The 23789-nt window shown below is 41.9% G+C and overlaps 1 protein-coding gene across 4 annotated transcripts in view; it reads right to left on the bottom strand.

The window, feature by feature from the left end:
• The window catches only part of USP40 (ubiquitin specific peptidase 40), an 80209-nt gene that overhangs the window by 15163 nt on the left and 41257 nt on the right, over positions 1–23789 (bottom strand). For all 4 annotated transcript variants that reach the window (XM_055346377.1, XM_055346378.1, XM_055346379.1 and 1 more), the window contains 10 exons: positions 22439–22509; positions 21382–21701; positions 18818–18941; positions 17124–17181; positions 12120–12173; positions 11140–11228; positions 9832–9918; positions 5598–5634; positions 3529–3593; positions 1656–1730 (listed from right to left, as the gene is read on the bottom strand). In XM_055346377.1, coding sequence (XP_055202352.1) covers positions 1656–1730; positions 3529–3593; positions 5598–5634; positions 9832–9918; positions 11140–11228; positions 12120–12173; positions 17124–17181; positions 18818–18941; positions 21382–21701; positions 22439–22509 — 980 coding nt within the window. The remainder of the gene's footprint in view (positions 1–1655; positions 1731–3528; positions 3594–5597; positions 5635–9831; positions 9919–11139; positions 11229–12119; positions 12174–17123; positions 17182–18817; positions 18942–21381; positions 21702–22438; positions 22510–23789) is intronic.

Here is a 23789-nt window from a genome sequence, read left to right as displayed (position 1 = left end):
AAGTGATTTCAGTTCTAGGATATATACGTGCAAAATGGCACACATGTATTTTTTGCAGTATTATTTGTATCAACAAAAGGCTGGAAACCATCTAAATCCTTGAGGAGACTAGTTGGATAAATCACGGTACCTCCACACAATGGAATATTCAATAACCATCAAATAGAATCAAAGAGCTATATGTGTTCTAACATAATATACATATGGGAATAAAATATTAATGAAAAAAGTGAGAATAGGATGTCTAGCATCTGATCTTCTCTGTATAGAAAAAATGTGTATATGTACAACCATGTATACATGTGCATTAAAAAGTATATACTTGTGGAAGGGTATAGTGGAAAGTGGCTGCTTATAGCGGGAGGACACTGAGTGGCCGGAGGGCAGGAGGGATACTTACTTTTCCTGACCCAGCTTTTTATACACTTAAAATTTTGTATTATAAATATTACCAATTAAAAAGTTAACTTGAAGGATCATGGAATAAAATACAATTCTATAAAGTGATATAAAAGAATATGAGGCCTTTGTGTGCAGATATGAGATCAAGATATATTAAGTGAATAAAAATAAACAGCCAACAAGTATAAAAGAACATATGGACTACGATGCCCTTTAGGTAAACTTTCAAAGGGATATGCACACATTTACATTCTGCACTAACGGGGATCCCTGGGTGGCGCAGCGGTTTAGCGCCTGCCTTTGGCCCAGGGCGCGATCCTGGAGACCCGGGATCGAATCCCACGTCGGGCTCCCGGTGCATGGAGCCTGATTCTCCCTCTGCCTGTGTCTCTGCCTCTCTCTCTCTGTGTGACTATCATGAGTAAATAAAAAAAAAAAAAAATTAAAAAAAATACATTCTGCACTAACATCCTGTACAAACAGGACTAATTGTTTTCTTGGGAGGATATACAAGGGAAAGTTAATTGTGACTCTTTAGAGAGAAAAAAATGGGAAAAACTTTTTTCATTTTATAGCCTGCCATGTCTTTTGAATTTCCAAATCATAAGCCAATGGTTAATCTAAGTGCTGGAATCTGGGGTCATTTTTTAGACTTTCATCTTTACGTTTGTCCACATTGAAAAAAACCTAATAAATACATAATGGTCTTAAGAAGTGGTAGCCCACAGAGTTTATTTAAGAGCAGTAAAGTGAGTGCTCTCATAGGCAGCTGATAGGGCTATTGGTCTGGTGCGGCTTCCTGGGAAAACAACGTGGCAATACAGGATCAGCATCTAGTCTTTGAAATGGTCATACCTTCTGACCTATTAATTTTGACTACGGAAGTCTTGAGGAGGATCTGTATTTAAGTATCATGTATAAGAACAAAAAATTTAAATTTCAAACTGGGAGTATGTGAATTAAACTGTGGTAAGTCGCACACTGGATACGATGATTGGTTTTGGATTCTGCAAATCAGGTTAAAAAATGAAATAAGAAAAGTAGGAAACAATATGGTGCACACAACTGATTTTATCAGAAGGAAATCTACAAAGACCTAAAAGACGGCAGCTGTCTGATTAGACCACTTACCCCAGGTCCTGGCACCCTCTTCACGCCTGGCTGTACTTCCCCACAATGACAATATATCATCTTTGTCATCAGAAAGCAATAACTGTTATTTACAGAAACTCAATTCAGAAGCAAAATCTTACCGGAGGAGGAAGTTTTCCTTCAATTAAAAGTAAAGTATCTCCAGAACATATCATAAGTTCTCTCAGGGTTGCATCCTGGGGAAACAGAAATTCCTTTATGACTTCTGACAGGAGCAAACAGACCCTGGACCTTTTCTTTAAATCTTATACCTCTATTTCCTTTCGAGAAAGAAAGAAACAAACAATAAAGCAGGTCTCGGGGAGACAGGAAGTAAACTAAAATACTGGTATCTCATTCTGGTTTGAATTATGGGGTATGAACTGGGAGTATCATAAAGGCTCTGGGGAGAGGGAGACGGATGGGCTGAGAAACGCAGGACTGAGCCTCAGAGGATGAAATGTCGCATTTGGAAAGCTAGAGGCAACAGGGAAGGAGTTCTCACGAAGAGCAGGGTTAAGGTCAAATCCGGAATAAGGGGAAGGAGACGAGACAGACTAGAGTGCCAGTCAGACGGGGGTCACAGATGGGAAGGCTGTGAACGAGAAATAAAGGAATTTTTAGCTGCTTTGAACAAAAGCCACTCAATTTTTCTGAGAAGAGGTTTTTGAAGACCAGTCTGGCTGCTCCACGCACCGTATACTGAAGTCGGGGGGCACCTGACTTGGGGAGGCCAGTTGGTTTAATTTAGGAAAGAGGCCAAAAAAGAGAAAAGACGAGAGCAAACACGCAGGCCGCCGGTGAGCAGGGGAAGCAGCACTGCGAGCTGCAAACACCAGGCCGGGAAACAGAGAGTATCTGCAAAGAGGGTAGGAAGTCCTGAGGGTAATAAGTGTGCTTTGAGGTGAATTGTCTGATACTGATTCGGGAATTAATGGAGAAGACACAGAAGCCGTATGACCTGACTCTACACTCTCTGACCTCCAAACCGTATGTCCTGTGGGTTGTCTGCGGTCTACTTCCTACCCGGGCAGTCAGAGTCCTGGCCAAGACTCAGGCCGCCTCTCTGCGCCGACTCTCTCAGCCCCATACAGCAGAACATTCTGGGAGAAGGCCCCAGGCCACCCGCCCAGACCAGCTTTCGGCTGAGGCTCAATGCCACGGGCTACTACTGGCTGGCAGACGTAGAAAGGTTGAGGGAAGCCTTCTCAATGGGCTTCCTCTTGGGACTTCTAAGGCCATGGGTGTGGACCAGCAGGTCTGACGCTATCTGAATCAATAAGATGCTTAACCAGATTCCGACTGTCCTGGGGTAAAATGGCTCCTAAGGCGACCCGAAGAGTTTCATTGGATCTAAGATGCAGTTTCAATCAGAGCCTACGTGATGGGCTGGGAAGATGAACTCTGCCATCATTAACTCACAGAGAAATGGAGATTAAAATATTGGTTTCAAAATTCAGAGTATATTTCCACATTCTTTCCCTGGTCCAAAGGTCTTTTGTTCTCTGAGGTTCTCTGCCTCCTCGTGAGGAACTATTTCTAGGGACATACTTTCTTAAGTCAAGAAGACTTTTTTTTTTTTTTTAAAGACTTTATTTATTTATTCTTGAGAGACAGAGAGAGAGAGGCAGAGACACAGGCAGAGGGAGAAGCAGGCTCCATACAGGGAGCCCGATGTGGGACTCGATCCCGGGACCCCGGGATCACACCCTGGGCTGAAGGCAGATGCTCAACCGCTGAGCCACCCAGGTGCCCCATAAGTCAAGAAGACTTAACACAGATGTTAGAAACGTTCCCACCAGGCAGAGACTTTCCCTCTGACTTTTTCAAAGACGTACAGTAAGGAAGTGGAAGTAGACCATGCACAGATTTTTGTATCCTAAAAAACATTAAAGTTTTCTCTAGAATTTATTCACAAGTGGGGTGGGTATCCCATATGAGACACAAAATAAACACAATCATTTCTAAGAACAGAATGTATAAAAGTAATCTTACCTCTTCACATAAAGGCTCTCCAGCTTCATAACACCAATCCATTTTTCGTAAATGCCACCTGTCTCCTGTGAAGGAATTAAAATCAGGATGAAAAAAAATTAAGAATGTATTAAAGAGTTGGTCAGTAATGACCCTTTTGGATGAACAAATATCAAGTGGGATTTGATCAAATAACTTTTAACTAATTTTTAAAGTAAATTCTCTCTTCCAAGCATGAAAAAAAAATGAAATGGTTCCTCCAATGTGGTTAATTTCCCCTCTAGTCCACCAAGATCTGCACACCTGCAAACAAATAACACTTGCTATTACACAATATTTATGTTCTACCTTTATTATTTACATGTGCACACACATCCCACAGGAGTACAGATATTTGTACATATAGGTATAAAACCCCTTCTAAAATCATTATGAGGGCAGCCCAGGTGGCTCAGCACTTTAGCATCTGCCTCCGCCCAGGGCATGATCTTGGAGTCCCAGGACCTGCGTGGAGCCCGCTTCTCCCTCTGCCTGTGTCTCTGCCTCTCTCTCTTTCTCTGTGTCTCTCATGAATAACTAAAATCTTTAAAAAAAATAAAATCATCATGAAGTTGTTTTATCTCATGGTCTTAGTTGAAAGTATATGCTAATATCTCTTAGCAACTGATAACATGTACAACTAAACTGTTCCTATCCAATTATCAGTTAATCTAACAAAAAACAGTGTTTTTGAAATAGCATTTTAATGAATTTGGTATAAATGAACATTTATGAATGTTAAATAGTCTTTGATTAGATTTCTCTCAATTTGCTTGCTTTACTGATGAAATGGGAAGTTTTTTGAAGAGAGGGAAGCTGAACAGAGTGAAAGTTGGGAATTCTGGTTATTAAAAAAAGTAAAAAAAAAAAAAAAAAAAAAAAAAAAAGCAATGTCTTATAAAACAGCCACCCCACCCACAAAGAGAAGCTACAGCCGAAGGAGTAAACACAGTTCTAATACTGAACCTGCACAGGCCACAGGTTTTGAGCCTTTAGAATACTGTTCTTTGTAGACTCTCTCTTGCCATTAGTTCTAGTTTTAAGTACATTAAGAACTGTATTAATATTTAACTTAATCTAAGAGTGTGTTTTTAAAAGATTGATTGATTTGAGAGAGAGAGAGAACACAAATCGGGGGGGAGGGGCAGAGGGAGAAGCAGACTCTCCGCTGAGCAGGAGGCCTGACTTGGCACTCGATCCCAGGACCCCAAGATCATGACCTGAGCCCAGGGCAGACACTTAATTGACTGAGCCAAACATGCGCCCCTCTAAGCGTATTAAAAAAAACAAAAACACAAAACCACCAAACCCCACCAATAAGTCAGACGTGAACACCATTCCTTCAAAGCACAGCGTGGAAGGAAAAAGGCGGGTTCTGAAACGAGAGACTTAGCTACTCGCTGTAGGACTCTGGGTAAACCCGTAACCATCCTCAGCCTGTCTTCGTCATCCATGAGATGGGGATGGGTGCTGACCCCTGCACAGGAGGCCTGTCAGCTCCTAGAAAAGCCCTGCCTGCCAGGCCTCTAACCTCCCTTCTGGCTAATGGAGCCACAGGTTCCACCTCAGCGAAGTCTGAGGACAGCCAATGCCTCTAATGAGAGCGGCATGACACCCCTGGGGGCCCACTCACCTGATCCCACCCGGGGAGCTACTTCTAAGATAACTTGGATTTTTTTTCTGGCCATATTACATTCCCTAATGTACACCACAAAAATACTGGCACAAAACACAAAGCGCTGAAATTCTCAATGAGGTTTAAAAGAAAAAAATCCGCACAGGGCCTGTGTAGTTTGGGAGGCCATATGTCTTAGCACTGCCCTTTCTGTGCCCGTGCTGGACTCTGTCTAGGTTCTCTGTACTCACAGCAGCTAACCCATAACTAGCTGTTAGCTGGTAAAGAACCAAGAGAATTCCCTATGTACGTGCAGAAGTGAGAGGCGTAACTGACAGACCTGGAGGAAAAAACATTTGAAGAGCTTTCCTTAGGTTTACAGATGCTTTATTGTAAGGTCAGAGGTAAGATGGCATCGTCATGGTCTGTAACTTACCCGGTAGGCCAGACTTCCCCAGCATGAGCTGTAAACACTGTTGAAAAGAAAAAGAAAGAAGGAAGGAAGGAAAGAAGGAAAGAAAGAAAAGAAAGAAAAGAAAGAAAGACCACGTTCGTTAGTTCATTAGTTCTCCGCTTCTGAGTCACAGTATTGGGACAGACGCCCCTTTTGGACTCTGGACCTATTTGTCTTATTATGTTTAATAATTCCTGAAGTGATAAAAATGGACCCAATTAAGAAAATGATTTAAAGAAGCTCTGCCTCCCAAGAGGTGGGTGGGGCCAACCCAGGAGGGGGGAAAAGAAGTTTCTGGTGTTTGCATCCGAGACTTAGACTTGGCTCATCCACTTCCAAGTCTGCAGCATGACTTTCTGCTTGTCAGGGCCAACAGTGTAGTTCTGACTGGATAGGACTGATTAGGCTGATTTCAGAGATACACATTACACTCTAAATCCTATAAAAGGGATTAGCCTATATGTAGCAGCCAAGAGATACAACTGGTCATGTATAAACACCCGAGGAAAGATCTGTGCAGACAGCAACCCCATGGCACAGTGCAACAAGTGAGACACGATTAACAGAAACTTAAATAACAATAATAAAAATCAGAAACTCCCAACTTCCTGAGGGGAAGACCTATTCTTTTGCCTACCTATAAATCTATGGCAAAAGAGTAAATAAAACTTGAATTACTACACTAGCCCAGAAGGAAACAAGAGTAGGGAAGAGCACTACTGTACTGCTTGGAAGAAGAAAAAGAACAAAGGATCAGAATATCCATTAGCAGGGGAGCTTAACTATGAACAGTCTTAAAACAATTAAAGGATAATAGATTACATACTAATCTTAAAGGATCTTTCAAATATTTGAGGTGAAACAAAGTTCTAGTATAATACATGCAGTGTGATCCCATACGAATGAGGCAAGCTCCTCATTTGTACCCATAGACACATCCCCCTCATGAAAGCTCTGGAAGGACACACACTCACAGGTGTGGTCAGGTCACGCCACCCCAATCTGGCTGAGAGACTAGGGTAGGCTGGTGACCAAGGAGGATTTTTAGCTACACCCCTTCCCTGGAGTTTAAAAAATAAGTCCATAGTTGCATGATTAAAAATAAAAAAAGACTTTAAAATATACCTAAAGATCCTTTAGGAAAGGATGGCAATGAGTACAAAATATTAAAACACAGGGAAAGGGAGAAAGGCTGCAACCATAGACAACTTCTATGATTTAAGAAAAACGAACAGTTGGGCATTCACCTCAGCTGTGTTCTAGGGAGGAAGTGCATGGAGGCCACGGGGGCCCAGTGGAGTGAGCTCTCGGACTCGGGCCCTCTGGCTGGGGCTCAGAGACGGCGAAGCAGGGCAGGGCTGTGAGAGCAGGGAAAGGACCACTCGACGTCTCTGTAAGAATAGACCCTGGGAAATGCCAGGCTGGAAAGAAAAAGATCAGTTGGGAAGCTGCTGGAATAATCCAGATGAGAGGTGACCAGGGTGAAGCAGCAGCGAGAATGAGCTGTGGGCAGATCCTACATGGACCTTGATGGTAGAACCAAAAGGATTTTCTGAAAACCTGATATGAGACACAGAAAACAATCAAGGATGACCCTAAGGTGTCCTGGTCCGAGCAAGCAGGAACATAGCGCTTCCACGACGGACTGACGAAGAGGGAAATGAGAGGTGCGTGCGAGGGAGGAAGAGGGTACACGGGGGGGGGGGGGGGGGGGGGTATCAGACAACCGGGTGGCAGCTGGACACGCAAGCACAGAAGGCCGGGGCGAGGTCCCGTCTAAGAAGGGAGCCCTGGGGTGCTCACAAGGGAGAGAGGAGAGCACAGAGCAAATTGCGGAGGGCCGGGCCTGTGAGGGAAGAGGACACTGGGAAGAGCCGTGGTCTTCCTGAGGCGAGTGACCAAAGCATTTTAAGGCACAGAGAGGCATCGATTGCGTCGGATGCCACGGAGGGTGGGAAGAGGACAACCGGGAACCGCTCACCGGACACAGCAACGTGGAGCAGAGCGAGTCTGCCTGCTGTGGGTTTGAGAGAGAAGCAGAACGGCAGCCAGACATGCCGCTCCTCTGCTAAGTTCTGCGCCCTCCTTTCTTTGAAATTGAAGAGCACCAGAAAGCTCAAAGCCAAGTGAAAAGCTAGGAAAATATTTACATCAGGTAACAGAAAGTTAAAAAAAAAAATTAAAACTAAAAAAAATCATTTTAAAAATGTTTTGTCATGGCCAGTTTCGGACCATGCAGAGGGTGGTACACGTGAACTGTCCGGTACCATCACCTGATCGATCTCAGTGACTGCTGTGACCCATCCTGCCCGTCAGCACTCCCACCGACCTCCTGTCTCGCCTCCCAGGGTCTTTGATGCAAGAGTGTCAGCTAACATGTTACTTATTAATATTTAGTATTCATTTCAAAAAAATAAAAATTCTTTTAAAAAACATAAGCTTAAAACAATTACGACATCTGAAAAACTTAAGAACTCCTTAATAACAAATGCCCAGTTGGTATCCACATTCACCTTTTTTTTTTTTAAGTAATCTTTATGCCCAAACGTAGGGGCTTGAACTCAACCCTGAGATCAAGAGTTGCAAGCTCCACCCACTGAGCCAGCCGGGCGCCCCCACATTCCCTTAGTTTTCTTACACTGTTACTAAAGTTTTCCTGGTTTGTGTCAAGAGCCAGATAAAGTACACATGCTGTACCTGCTCCTCCTAAGTCCCTTCTGCGTGGATGGTGGTCCCCTGCTGCGGTAACGCATCCCGCTCTCCTGTACTTCTCAGAGAGTACAGATCTAGAAGCTCAGGTCCACTTCCGGGTTTGTTTGTTTTATGGCCAAGAAAAGCATTTTGAACTTCTATAATGTCTCAGTGTTACTCTTCTTGGGTTGTTCGTGGTCTTTCAGGTTAATTGTTTAGACCCATTAATTCATTAGGAGTGAAAAAACTGTGATAATCTAAAATTCTTTCTTCATGTTATTTATTAGCTGAGATATGTCTATAAAAAAACCCCTCATTATCTATTTGTTTACCCTGTGGTATACTTTCCAAAAGAAAAACACGATAAATGATCGACCCTTCTCCTCATGAAGGTTCCCTAGGATCCACTCTGCATTAACAAGGAAGATGTCTTTTTAGGATCACTTACGAACTCATGGATTTTAAGTATGCATGCTTACTAGTCAGTTTTATTACTCTTCCTACAAAGGTTCAAACTATCTCATCTGTGACCAGCAGGAGCCTCTTAAGTTGGCTCCTGAGTTTCTCTGCAGATCCCAGATCTCTGCTGGCTTTACTGCTTCTGTCAGGACAAGATGCTCCAGGCTCACCTGACATGTTCCTGACCTGGATACGGAACCAGCCGCTACTCCAAGAAGCCCTGATTCCTCCTAATAGGAAATGGTATTTAGCAACCACAATCTGGGTGCTGGGGTGCTCACTCCCACCGGGTTGGTCACTATGCCTGTTTCAGGGGACATAGCTAGAAAAAAATTTTTAAAAACAAACACCAAGTTCATTCTGCCTCTTCTGATTCAAATTCAGGAGTACAGGCTCTACTCAACTACACCCATGTTATGTGTCTCTCTTGAAGTCCTAGTTCTCAGTGACACTAGTAACATAATTGTTACCACACACACACACACTCATGCCCATGTGTGTGATTATGTATGTATACAAACTAAAAACACCAGTAGGAGATATGCTGGAATGTTAATAACAATGGGATAAAGGATAATGAGGGGTTTAAATTTTGTCTTAATCCATTTCTACATAGCCCAAATTCCTATAATAAACAAGTATGACTGATAATCAGAAAAGAAAAAGACAATAATCTCATTTTAAAAATTTGGGTTGGTTCACCAATTTTCAAGTTTCCCAAACTACTTTTTTTTTTTAATTTATTTATTTATGATAGTCACAGAGAGAGAGAGAGAGAGAGGCAGAGACACAGGCAGAGGGAGAAGCAGGCTCCATGCACCGGGAGCCCGATATGGGATTCGATCCCGGGTCTCCAGGATCGCGCCCTGGGCCAAAGACAGGCGCCAAACCGCTGCGCCACCCAGGGATCCCCCAAACTACTCTTTTAGTGAATGTACAGAATTCTTTAAAGTATATTATGTGAACACTAGCTTTAAGACTCAAAATCTGAACGTGGGTTACCATGGTTCCCCATGCCAAATGCCCACAGACCTCTCCCCACACCAGAAAAAGTAAAATTACTTACATCTCTCACAGACATCGTTTCTTCTACTATGATCTCCATCTCTGTACCGGGCTGAACATCACTCCCCACAGTGAAAAACAGGAACAGCTAAACAGATAAATGAATAATAATTCAACAGATAAATGAATGCAATTTAATCTACATTTTAAAATTTTACAAATGTATTACCTGCTTCCAAAAAAGAAAAGCCAGTGGTCCATGAAATTTTAATAAAAATCTCATATCATATAAAAACAAGGACGCTGGGTAATTTACTGTTGCAATTCGAGCAATAATCTCAACTACCCAGAAGTGTAAGATGCTTCATGCCAGTGTTTTTATTCCCACAGGTGTGACGTCATTGTTTTTCTCTCACAGATATTATTTATTCCACTATGATCTTCATTTCTTTCTTGGTCATTCCTCAAAGCAATGTGCTACACGCTGTAAGCATAAACTGGGTTTTTTTTCTCTGTGTCACTTGGTTGTGATCTTATTTTCTGTACAGGGAATCTGATCACTTGTCAGTTCAGCTCCTTACAGCCCTCCTTTTCCTTTCTAACTCAATCTCACCTGTCGCATTTTCCTCCTACCACACTGTCATGCACTCCTACGTTTTCAAGTTCAGGGGAAGAACAAATTAAAGAGGAGGTATTTGGGAAACTAATGAAGTGGATCCAGGAACCACAGGGACCCTGCCAGTAGTCCAGCTTCCTGTGATACAAAGTTTTACCGATAAGGACATGGTGACTCTTGGACTGTAATGAAAGTTTATTAAATAGGTAGGGTTCCTGGCAGAGGTCGATCTCATACTTCAGATAGAATATGAGTACTGATTAAAAACAAAGCTGCTATGAGACGATTATATTACCGCAGAGAGTGATTCAGTCCAAAATCAATACGCTCTATTTCATTAAACCTAAGAGATCACTGGTTGTTCCTCATCACTTTCTGTGCTAAGAAAGAAAAACGCTGCCAGCTGCAATCACAGATGCCACAGATCGTAAGGTGGATCCTAACCTCATAGATGGCAAAATGTGGAGAAAAGGGTGCTTTTTAGAATTTATGAAACATGGTGGTTCAAACAGGTGGCCACTCAACTTTAAAGGTCCCCCTTAGCCACAAAATTTTCACAAAGAACTTTATGAATATCCTCTGACATTAATATTTTTTATTTAAACACAAAGAACCAGATGGGTCTTTGTATGCCTAACATGAAAGTTATTGTTTGAGAAAAAAACTTCTAAGAAAAATGATTATCGGTGCAGTAGTTAAGAACCTCTAATTCTGGGGAGGTTGATTTTGTTCCAGCAGGTGACCCCATATTACCTGGGAGGAAGTTGGTGCTTTCCCAGGACATAGTCCCAGTGAACTCCCCATCTTCAGTTCTGCTTCCTTCAAGGTGTAACTGTCTGGCACTACAAAGAACATGGGATAACATGATGAATGTTATTAATTCCTACCTCCCTGGGCATATTGGAATCAGCCTTTCTTTGAAAATCAAGAATATCAAGAAAGAAAAAAATATGAGGTGCATTCCATGCAAAAAGATGACCTATATTACAGTTATGTTTAATTTTCAATTTCTACACTCTAAAATATATTCTTAGCTGTACAACAATGCTAAGAAATAGAGGCAGCTACAAATGTTCTGGATTCATACTTAGTAAAAATCACAGAGCTGCTGTTTACATAGATCAAAAGCTAGATACTCCAAATTGATTTATGAATGATGGATGAGCCTCTTCCACATTCAAAGCTGCTGTGATGACCATTAGTTAATGAAGTCTAATGACAGGATGTGTTACAAAGGTAAGAACAAAGACTGTCCCACAACTGTTATCGCAATAACATGAGCAATACAAATGCTTTGACAATGAATCTAAAAAGATACTACTCGATCAAAAACAATTGCTAGGGCAGGCCACGTGGCTCAGCGGTTTAGTACCGCCTTCAGCCCAGGGTGCGATCCTGGAGACCCGGGATCGAGTCCCACATTGGGTTCCCTGTGTGGAGCCTGCTTCTCCCTCTGCCTCTGTGTCTCTCATGAATAATAAATAAATAAAATTTTTAAAAAAATTGCCAAAAATGAGGATCAGCTCATCAGAAAGACCAGTGCTTTCCTTCAGAAAACAGAAGTATTTGAATTTCTGGTAATACGTGAAGACAGCACTGTGACAATAAAATTAGTTTGCAAAAGGTAATTTGAGGATATTAGGTACTGAAGCCATCATTTAAAGCAAAAGCGTTAATAAGAAAGATAGATGGCGTGAGTGTGTCAGTTTTTGAAAGCTACTGTGAAGATTTACCTGGACAAAGCAGCTTCCCATTTCTATCAATAGGCCTCAAACAGCTGTTCTCAGCTACAAAGAAAAAGAAGCTGGTTAGTGCACCAAAAAAACTAGAGAGATGCTCTCCCGTGTTATTTGCAGAAAGCTACAATGAGCTACAAAACAAAAAATCCCCATCAATAAAACAAAAACAAAAACAAAAACCCCAAGTACAGGCAGCCCTCAGTTGTCAGAGGAGTGCGGGGCCGCGTGAAGCCCTGCCACACCCACACCACCGAGGCGGGCTTAGTCACCGTGAGGACACCACAGTGTCTCAACACCTCTCGACACTGTTGTTCAAACATTTAAAACATTTAAATCTCTGTCGGTTATACAGGTAGAGTGAAATTCACAAAACAGTAAAATCAATATTTACACTGTAATTTAGAACACAAGGAACACTGAATTTTTTTTTTTGGTAAAAATCAAGATTAGGTTACACAGAGCTCGCTTCTTGTTGGAGAGCTTACAATATGGAATGAGCATCTTTCCTATCCCTGAGCAAACCATCACTAAGTTGGATCTACTTCCAAAATTTCCTATTTTGTGCTTCTAACCTCACAAAGGACCTCCAGGAGCTCCTTTAACGTGAGGGTTTTTGCCAGCATCACCTCCTCTGGGATATCATCATTCTTTGTGTCGCAACCACTTTCCTCACGTTCGTTAAATGTTCCCTGGCTGCATGTCTAGTCTTTCAAGTGACAGCAGTGTCAACATTCCCATGATCAGCTGTTTTTCCTATCCCTCCATGTGCTTTCTCTGCTGCACCTTATCTTTGTGAAACCATTTGATGAACCTGAACCATTATTGCAAAAGGTCACGTGGGCTTACCATGGGAGTAAGGGGACGACAGACAGAAATGGTTACAACACTTTAGGGTGAGGTAATCTGCACTCACCCTGATGCACATCTGCTATCTGTAAGTAGTGATTTGTGGAACGAGGAAATAGTAGCATAGTTTGTATTTTATGCAACTGCTCAGTTCACATCCTGTATAGAGGACATTGGAACCACGTTGTTGGGTGGCCGGCGTCATGTAACTGAAATTTCGTGCAGACTGCCTATATGTAAAATATGTTAGGTGATTTTTATGCTTATTAAATGGATGGGGGCCCATGGGCCCCATTTTTGCAGATACGAAGATTCCTTCCTGCTTTGTAGGAAGGAGCATGCCAGGTTTTGAGTCAAAATGGAATCCTTACAAAGGCAGGTATGAGTGAGGGTTTGGGCGAGGGGTGAAGCCTTCTAGGAGGACAAGAATGGCATGGCCCTTCTGGGTCTGCACTCTATCAGACCACAGCAAATCTCTGAGATTCTGGAGTTCTACATGTTACACTGCAGTCCTGTGAAGCTAGCAAACCATTCCAATACACATATCTTGACCACTGAAACAGTTTATGAAGAGTTCTTCAATTAAAAAAAAAAAAGGCAGGGATCCCTGGGTGGCGCAGCAGTTTGGCGCCTGCCTTTGGCCCAGGGCGCGATCCTGGAGACCCGGGATCGAATCCCACGTCGGGCTCCCGGTGCATGGAGCCTGCTTCTCCCTCTGCCTGTGTCTCTGCCTCTCTCTCTCTCTCTCTGTGTGACTATCATAAATAAATAAAAAATTAATAAAAAAAAAAATTAAAAAAAAAAAAAAAAAAAGGCATTTTAAATAATGCCTCCTTAAAGTATCCTTTCAGTTCACAAACTGTGTATCTTCTATGTGCCAGGCACTGCACTAGAAGCGGACAGCACAGCAGTAAGCAGAACAGCCACAGACTCTGCCCTGAAACAGCCTTGTTTGATGGAGGAAGTGTTTCTTCCCCACGTGAAGCATGGGGAGTTAGGTGCAAGCACGATGAAGGAAAAGTACAGGTTTTTGGGAGAATAAAACAGATGTTAGCTGAGATTGAGTGCTTAGGGATGATGGCAAGTAACATTTTAGCTCAGACAACTGAGTGACTGAAGTTAGCAGAGAGGAGGGAAGGGGACAGAGTTTAGGGAGATGACAGCCCTGAGAAGTTGGGCATGGAGGGGTGTGGTGGGAGAGCTGGTGCACTAGAACCTCTGAAAGCCAGTGTGGGAAGTGTGTTGTGAATAAGCAGGAGAGGGGACCACATGGAGGTGGCAAGGCTGTGGTCAGATGAGGCCAGACCTTGAAGGCTGGGGTGAGGAAGGAGCCAGCGTGCGAGGACACTGATCTGATTCGCATCCATTTAAGCTGGAAGAAGATCACTTGCCTTAAGAATGGTTTGGAGGATGGCAAGAGTGAAAGGGAGGCTGTTTCACAGGAAGATGATGAACTGTTCATTCTGATAATCTATACGCTTTCAATCAATTTGAGGTGTAAGTTACAATAAAACCCATCCCGCTTAAGTATATGGAGTCTGATCTAAACACTGAGCAAAAGCCAGCAAACCGAGATAGGATTCGCATCACCCCCAAAAACTCCTTCATGTCACTCTGGAGTCAACCTCCCCCCAGTCCAATTTTCTGCCCCTGTAACTAAAGCACAGGTGTTCTGTTTTGAAAATCTCATGCCAGTGGAGTCATAAGAGTATGTACTCGTTTGTGTCCAGCTTCTTCTGCTTTGCACACACTTGAGAGTCATCTGGGTTTTGCAAGTGGTGGAAGTTCGCAGCTTGTGTTGATGAACAGCATCCTGTTGTAAGGATACAACACAATCTGTTCACCCATTTGTGGACTCATGGACTTTTGGATTGTATCCACTTTTTCATTATGAACATTTACATACAGTATTTGTAAGAATATAGTTTAGTTTTTCTTGGGTAAGCACCTCGGATTGCTAAGTGAATGTTTAAATTCATAAGAAATAAGCTAACCCTTTACCAAAGTGACTACCATTTTGCACTCCTACTACCAACATGTGGAACTGCTCCACATCTTCACTAACACTGGTTTCGCTGGTCCTTCAATTTTAACCATTCCACTGGTGTGTAGTGGTATATCATCATGGATTCAGTTTGATAGTTAATGACACTAAGCATCTTTCCCTGAACTTGTTGGTCTTCCACAGGTAAATGCTGAAGGTAGGTGTTCTTTTTGTAAAGTGTCCTCCCCATAGGCCCAGACAGCTTGCTGACCCCTGCTTTACATCAGCTCCTGTCCCAGGACCTAGCGTCTTGACGCCTAAAACTTTAGAGTAAGTCTTGAAATCAGGTAGTGTAACTCTTCCAACTTTGTTCCCTCTCCCCTCAGACTGGTGGGATACTGTAGGTTCTTTGCATTTCTGTGTAGAGTGAATCACCTCATCAATTTCTCTCTTTCACACAGACACACGCACACACAGTGCTAGGATTCTGAGTGAGGATGATGCACTGAGTTACAAATTGATTTTGGGGGAATCCACTCTTTACCAATGTCATGTTTTCCAATCCAAGAACATGGTGCATTATTCCCCTTATTTACATGTTCTCGGGCAGCCCCGGTGGCCCAGAGGTTTACCGCCGCCTTCAGCCCAGGGTGTGATCTTGGAGTCCCGGGATCGAGTCCCAGGTCAGGCTCCCTGCATGGAGCTTGCTTCTCCCTCTGCCTGTGTCTCTGCCTCTCTCAATCTCTCTCTCTTTCTGTGTCTGTCATGAATAAATAAATAAAATCTTAAAAAAAAAAATTCATACATGTTCTCTGTCTTTTCACAGGGTTATTTTCTTGTTGTCAGTGCATAAATCTTGCACATACTTCATTAAATTTATCCCCAAGTATTTCGTATCTTATGCTATTATAAATGTTCTAATTTCATTTCCCATTTTTTTTTATTGTTAGTAAACATACAATGGATTTTTGTGTATTGATTTTGACTTATTAAACTCACTAGTTCTGGTAGCTTTTTAATAGAATCCTTTAGATATATAGACAGTAGGCACATCAACAGTGGTCACTACCACTGCTTTTGAAAGCCAATCAAACACCCAATGATAGTCACTCATACCCACTACCTTGGCTATAGTCAAGAAGACAGATACAAATACTGGCAGTGGAGAAAGCACACTGCCCGCACACTGCCAGTGGGGACGTAAATGATTCAGCCAAACCACTTTGGAAAGTAGAACGGCAGTTTCTTATAAAGTTAAATGCAAACCTGCCATACAAGCCAGCAATTACAATCCTGCATAACTATCTGAGAGAACTGAAAACATGTCCACACACAGACTAACATGCAAATGTGTATAGCAGCGTTATTCATAAAATCCCCAAAGCAGAAACAATCCAAATGTCTATCAAGTCGTGGGGAAATAAAATGTGATTCATCCATACAATGGAATACTAGTCAGCAATAAGAAGGAACACATTCCTGACACACCCTAAATCATGGATGAACCTCAAAAACAGTATGTTAAGTGAAAGAAGTTAGATGCAAGGGAGTATATACTATAAGGTTCCATTTACTTAAAATGTCCAGAAAAGTCAGTCTAGAGACAGAGAAAGTAGATGAGTGGCTGGTGGGGCTGGGAATGCAACAGGGGCATGAGGAATCTTTTTGGAGCAACGGAATATTCTAAAACTGGACTGTGTGGATGGAGAGTGGGTAAATTATATCTCAATAGAGCTGTTAAAGAAAACCTAGTGCTGAGTGAAAAGCGAGTTTCAGAACGTTATACTCAGTATGACAGATTTAAATGTGAAAATACAATAGAGACATACACCTATATATGGAAGCATAATGTGAATGGAACAACATGAACACATACAGTAGATACACACCCAAATCAGATCTACTGGTTGCATCTGGGGAGGGAGACTAGGTCTGAGGAGGAGAATGTAGAGAAATTTAACTTCATTCGCAATGCTTTAAACAATAAAAACATGACAAAATGTTAACATTTGTCCATTTTGGGTGGCAGAGTGCATGAATTTTCCCGAATATTTTTTGTACTCCCATATATATATTTTTTAACCAAAAATCAAAACACAACTGAATTAAACAAAAAAACAAAAAAACAAAACAAACAAAAAAAAACGAGAGCAAACATAAATGATTACCTAGTTCCTTCATTAATTTTAATTCCTTTATGGCTTTAATTCGAATATCAAACACCACCTAAAACAGAGAAATAAATTTGTGACTCTGTGTGTGCGAGAACAATGGGAGAGGAGGAACACGAGGGTCATCAGTGGGCGCATCCACAGCTCAGCTGACTTACCAACTACTGGATAGAGTTTCTGCCTACTTGAAAAAAATATTTTTTTTCCACCTCTGACATTCATTTTCTACCTTCTACTCAGTTAACAACAAAAACTGGGATCTTAATAGCTAAGGCTTTACCAAACTGATGGTAACTAGGACAGAAAGACACAAAGCTGAAGAAACAGTTCTAGCTACAGAGGCAAAAAGCTGAAAACCCACACTAACATTTCTAATGAGAGCAAACAAGAGAAGATGCAGTTAATCCTATTTCTTTATGTTAAGAATGATGAATTTAGGGCCAATGAGGATTTAAAAAAATACAAAAATGTACAACACTAATCCAAGGGCACTATTTAAAATTTTTGTTTAAATCACTTTTTAGACTGTTTTCTTTCTTTTTAGTTTAGACTGCCTCTAGGCTGTAAAACTGTGGAAATTTGGGGGTAAAGGTAATGTCAGCGACCACAGATTGGACCCTCCCAGCAGTGTCCTACACAGGACTGAAGTAACCAGGACTTCACCAGAGCCTCCCACTTAGGGTCAGGGTGGCAAGTTGCCTGAGCTCCAGAGCACTGGCTTAATACTGTGCCCTCTATTGTACAAACAAATACTCATGCACCTTAGGAGATTATAATATTGATAGAAAACATTTTAACAGGTTTCTTTTGATGTTATAGAAAAAAAAAAACCTTAATGAATTGAGACTACATAAATATGAAAAGATGTTTCCCAGAATGATGTTTAAGGAGACCAGGGTCATAGTCTTCAAGTGGAGAACTGAAGGACTCCCTTTAAGAGCAGTTGGCTTTATATAGAACAGAGTACCATGTAGAGCAATTTAAGATAAGCTTTAAAAAAAAAAAAAACCCACCACCAAAAAACAACACAAAAACAAAACATATATGCCTGGTTTAAAAAAATAGAGAAAATAGGGATCCCTGGGTGGCGCAGCGGTTTGGCGCCTGCCTTTGGCCCAGGGCGCGATCCTGGAGACCCGGGATCGAATCCCATATCGGGCTCCCGGTGCATGGAGCCTGCTTCTCCCTCTGCCTGTGTCTCTGCCTCTCTCTCTCTCTCTGTAGGACTATCATAAATAAATAAATTAAATAAAAAAAAATTAAAAAAAAAAGAGAAAATATTGTGGGAAAATAGTATTTTATATTTATCAAAGCTAGCGGATCCCATTAACTAATTCAATAGGCAAACCCTACATTCTAATTGTAGGCTTTGGGTAGAAAAAAGGCATATATTTTCTTAAAATACACTGAGGGCTAATCCAGGTAAACAAGCAGTAACCAAATATTAACAATAAAATGATTCCCTCCCCCATAAAAAATAAGCTCTACACCCCATGTGGGGCTTGAACCCATGACCTTGAGATCACATGCTCTATGGATTGAGCCAGTCCAGGCGACCCAAGAAGTGGATTTCTTAAGATCTAGAAGCCCACTGAGACAAGCGTTCTGGAAGATTTCAGGAACTGCTTTCTAAATCAAACTCTGGTAAACTGGAAAACTGTCCACCACACTTAAAACTATGATCTACTCACTGTGTTCACAGTTGCTGATATTTTAACTTGCTTCTCATCGGATCCTAATTTGCATAAATTTTGAACTTGGAGCCAGTTGACCTCCTTCATACCAGTGAACCATTTCCCTTGTTTGAGCAACAGACTGTAGGAATAAAGACATTTTAAAAACATGTCTTTACACAGTGCTTCTATGGATTTTCAGAAGGGATCAGAAAATTAACACTTTTCCTTAGGCACCACTTCCAAAATCCTGTACGTGTCCTTTGATGTGACTAATGAAAGGTGACCAAGGTCTCCTGAGTTGGTTTTAAGAAAGCTATCTTTTTAGGGCAGTTTTAGGCCGTTGTGCATGGAGTCTATATTTAGGACTCCAAGTATTCTTTGACTTATACAAATAATTTGTTGTCACTTTTTTTTTTTTTTTTTTTTACTTTTTTTGTTTTTTGTGTTGCCACACTTTTCAAAGAGAAGTGTTGTATTGGACTTTTCGCCTGCACACTGGAATTACTGGGCGAGCTTTTAGAGTATTGATGCCAGAAGTCCAACCACAGGATTTAAATTCAGTTTAATAACAGGACAGCCATGCACAGTTGTGTAGACAGACACTGCTTAAAAGTGCCACATATAAGGGGTATCATTTCCATCAAACATGTTGTGTATTTTTATTACAGTGTTATTTTACGACAGCAGATGGCCTAAGAGAACAAGTAGGGTGTCTTGTTCTAACAAAATTTTCCTACACATAGTAGCAAAGGGTCTTGAAGAAGGAGAGACTTCCTAATTCACACAGAGACCCTGTAAGGGGGGCAGAAGTCCTCTCGGGCCTGTGTCTCAGAGCCCCAAACACAATTCTACTCTTTATTTCAGCTCTTCCACCCTGGGAGTACCCCTTAAGTCAGCAATCCTAAACATAGCAAAATTTTAAGCACAAAGATGTTCCCTGAAGACTATCCTGAAATGGTGAACGACTGGATGAGGACAGTGATGACACCACTACCTTTTACCACGTTCAGACATGCTATAAGCACTGAACTCCTGAACCCTACGGTTCTAGGAAGCTGCTGCTAATTTTTATCCTCATTTTGCTGAAGAAACTGAGTGGAGGATGATGAGGTGACCTGCACACAGTCACTTTGTCAGGAAGTGATAAAGCTGTAAACAAGCACGGGGGGCTGGGTCGGGTCCTCGTCCTCACCCCTGCACAGACTGCCTAGCCCGGGAACACGGTTTAGGTAAACTACAGCAACAGAGATTGCGACAGAGCCACACCACGAGGTTTATGAAATGTCTACAGAGACGGGGGCGTGGTGGGGAGCAGGATATAACTGTCCATGAAATAATCATTATTAAATTGAAAAAGGAAAAAAAACCTTCAAAACAAAAAGCCCATTATTTGAGCTCAGGGCAACAGGAAAGCTAACAGTGACTGCCACTGCCCAGGTATGACAGGGACACTGTTTTGGGCCTCCTGTCTTCATTTCTGTATTTCCCAAGTCCTAATACGTGTTATACTACTTTGTTTTTATATTTAAGTTTTGACAGGGAGGAGCAGAGGCAGAGGGAGAGAATCTTAAGTAGGCTACACTGCGAGCGTGGAGCCGATATGGAGCTCAATCCCGCAACCCCGAGATCACGACCTGACCCGGAAGAGTTGGATGCTCAACTGACTGAGCCACCCAGGCGCCTCACGTGTATTACTTTTTATAAAGGGACATATAATAAACTTTTAAATTAAACAAAGTGCAGAAATAAGTGCCTGGAAAACACTTGTCCTGAAGAGCAACAGTGATAAATACCAAATAAAGACTGTTTCAAGTGCTCTGCCTCCGTGTCACAGCCCCTATTAGTGATAACGTGGAGACTCTGTAACCTAAGTATATTCACAGCACCGATCAAGCAGGGAACGGGTCTGTGGCTTGCAACCTCAAGTCCTCAATATATGGAAACCGAGGGGTTACAGGGTAGGAGAGACTGACGACAGAAATGTATCATAACAGACGCGGATGACCGAATGCGGATGGGCAGCACTTCTGAGCTTCCAGTGGGACTCGCGGGAACCAAGAGAATGATTCCCTACGTAACTGCCCTATGTGGGCAGCTAGGAGAGTCCCAAGAGTCCGGAAAAGGATTACTTACAGTGAAAACCTGAATTCCCTTTTGGGAGTCTTATGACAAAACATATATTTAGCTACATCCTAATCTCCTCCTCCTGAAAAGATTCAGGAACTTTCTTTGTGAGAATGTACCTACAGTTTTGTATTGAGTGCTAATCAGAATTCATCTGACAGGATTCTGCTTTATAAACAACTAATCTAGACTGTAACTCATCTATCCCTATATTATTTAGTTACCACATTTACCAATAAATAAAAATTTAAAAAAAATCACGTTATAATATCACCTTCCTCCAAGCTGCCAAACACAGAACACTCTTCTTTACGATATACAGGATACAAAGTTTGGGAACAAAGAAAAATACTGAACTCCTATCATTATTAAAAATAAAACTTTAGAGTTCTAAGGGACAGAACTATCATTAAAGTAACTTAAACTAGGAATTCTCTTATGTTTCAGCAGGGTACCTGTTATCATCACTAGAATCCTGCACGAGAACCGAGCTCCGGTTTCTGAGGCCCTGCTCTCTGAACGTCTTCTTCAGGTCCTCCTTGGGAATGGCAACCCAGTTCTCTTCCCCGGCAGGGTCAGTGGTGTTGATGAAGAGGACACCCACGGGGACCGCCAGAGCTGCGAGCACAGCGCCCACTTCCGCATTGGACGGAAAGACATGTGGTGATTCTACCAACTGCTGACACTTTTCCCCCTCGCTGCTTGTTGCTAGATGAAGAACATTTAAGAGCAGAGGTTCACAGTCACTACCAGTTGGAATCTGGATGCCACCAACCTATGATAATAGTAAGACAACCATTAGTATAGTTTCTATTTGGCAAAATTAAGTCAACATATTCATGTAGGAGATTACTCTTACAGAATTCTTATTTTTTTCCTTTTCAAGCGAAATAAAGTTTTCACAAATGTCTTGTATGCATCAAAACTTGAGACTTTTTCCTTTGAAACCTTATTTTATCCATCTTTTATTTTCTAGGAGAGCAATGTGGAATGGAGACAGATATGTACAAGTCCTGAGCAGTGGTATTAAAGCCTTGCAGGGCGGAGAGAGGAAGGAAAGGAAGAAAGAAAAAAAGCCTTGGGAATATATGAGACAGACCAAGGACAGACCACAGAGTGGGTGAGATGCTCCTTGCCTTACTTGGAGAACCCTGTATCTGCTCCTGTAGGTCACACCCCTGACTCAGGGCAGCCACCTGCCCCCTTCTGAACTCCCTCAGGGAACATGTGCAGAACCCTACCTGCAGCACCTGTGTTAGTGTGATTACTTACACCTGGATCACCTGAAGGGCGGACTGCATGTTCCTTCGTATGGAGCCTCTGGCCCGGCCAATGCACTTGATAAACATCTCCTTTGCATACGACTAACACTGATTGTACTTAAAATTTGTCAGATGTTTCAGATGTTTTCTAGCATCTAGCTGCCTTTCCATATGCTGAATTAAGTTTTCTTACAATGACACTTAAAAAAACTCAAAAACCATCGTGAATATTTCTTCAATCCGTTCTTACCTCCACCCCATTCCACACAAAGAGGTCTTCCCCGTCTGCAATCTCCAGTTCACACAGCGTCAGGTCATCTCCTAGAAGATGAGGCCATCAGTGAGACCAGGTGTCATGGTCACCAAAAACAACTGAACTAAAGACAGAGCCAAGACACTTAAATATTTGTTTGAAAAAGCATTTTCATCAAGGAAAATTAAGAAAAAGGCAAAGAAAAAGGCGTAATTATATTTATTATGTTGGTATTAAGATTATTTTTATCTTTATTGTTCTCATCACACTCTTTAGGTTTTTTTCCTTTTCCACCTTATGTAAGCATCTCCCCGTGTTTGTTACATAAGCTCCACGAGCATGAGAGCAGGGGAGGCACTGACTGTCCTGGACACTGCAGGCAGGAGCCAGGCTCAGGCAGCACGTGGCCCCAGACCCAGCACGAATGAGCTGTCTGTCCTGTGTACTTCATCACCAAGCTTCAGTTTTCTTGTTTAGGAAATCAGGTAAAAGAATTTTGTGAAGATCAAATGAGATAATTATATAAAACTTATCTCTGTACTTGGTGCAGTGAAGTGCAAAATAAATGTTATGGGAGCTGCTACTATTATTATTGTTTTGCTGTTATTCACGGGTAGTAAATACTTTTAAGCTCTCCAAGTACTTTCATTTTGCTACAAAACCTGAAGCTGAGAGTTGGGTTAAACAAACAAATAAATAAATAAACAAAATTCCACAGGCTTTTATTATTATTATTTTTAAAGATTTTATGTATTCATGAGAGACAGAGAGAGAGAGAAAGAAAAAGAGAAAGAGACAGAGAGAGAGAGGCAGAGACACAGGCAGAGGGAGAAGCAGGCTCCACACAGGGAGCCTGATGCGGGACTCGATCCCGGGACTCCAGGATCACACACTGGGCCAAAGGCAGGTGCTAAACTGCTGTGCCACCCAGGGATCTTCACTTTTATTATTTTCAAAAAAGATTTATTTACTTGAGAGAGAGAGAGAGAGTGTGTGTGTGTGAGCAGGAGGGCAGGAGAGAGGGAGAGAGAGAGAGAGAGAGAGTCTTAAGCAGATTCCTCCCTGAGCTCAAAGCCTGACATGGGGCTTGATTTCACAATCCTGAGATTATGACCGGAGCTGAAACTAAGAGTAGGATGCTTAATGGACTGTGCCACTCAAGCACCCCTACAGCCTTTAAAAAAATTGTTTTCGTGGAGAGGTAGCCTTAATTTCAAAAAATATAAAATATTTGTTAGCAAAGTCTACATATTACAGAAATCAGATAAATTATTTGAAAATAGACCATGTGATGATAGCCTAGTTAAAAAGGTAGTAGTTAGGGGAAAAGACTGGCTAAGAGCAGAAA

This window comes from Nyctereutes procyonoides, unplaced genomic scaffold, assembly GCF_905146905.1.
Source record: "Nyctereutes procyonoides isolate TBG_1078 unplaced genomic scaffold, NYPRO_anot_genome, whole genome shotgun sequence".
Taxonomy (NCBI): domain Eukaryota; kingdom Metazoa; phylum Chordata; class Mammalia; order Carnivora; family Canidae; genus Nyctereutes; species Nyctereutes procyonoides.
This window is presented reverse-complemented; position numbering and strand designations above follow the sequence as displayed.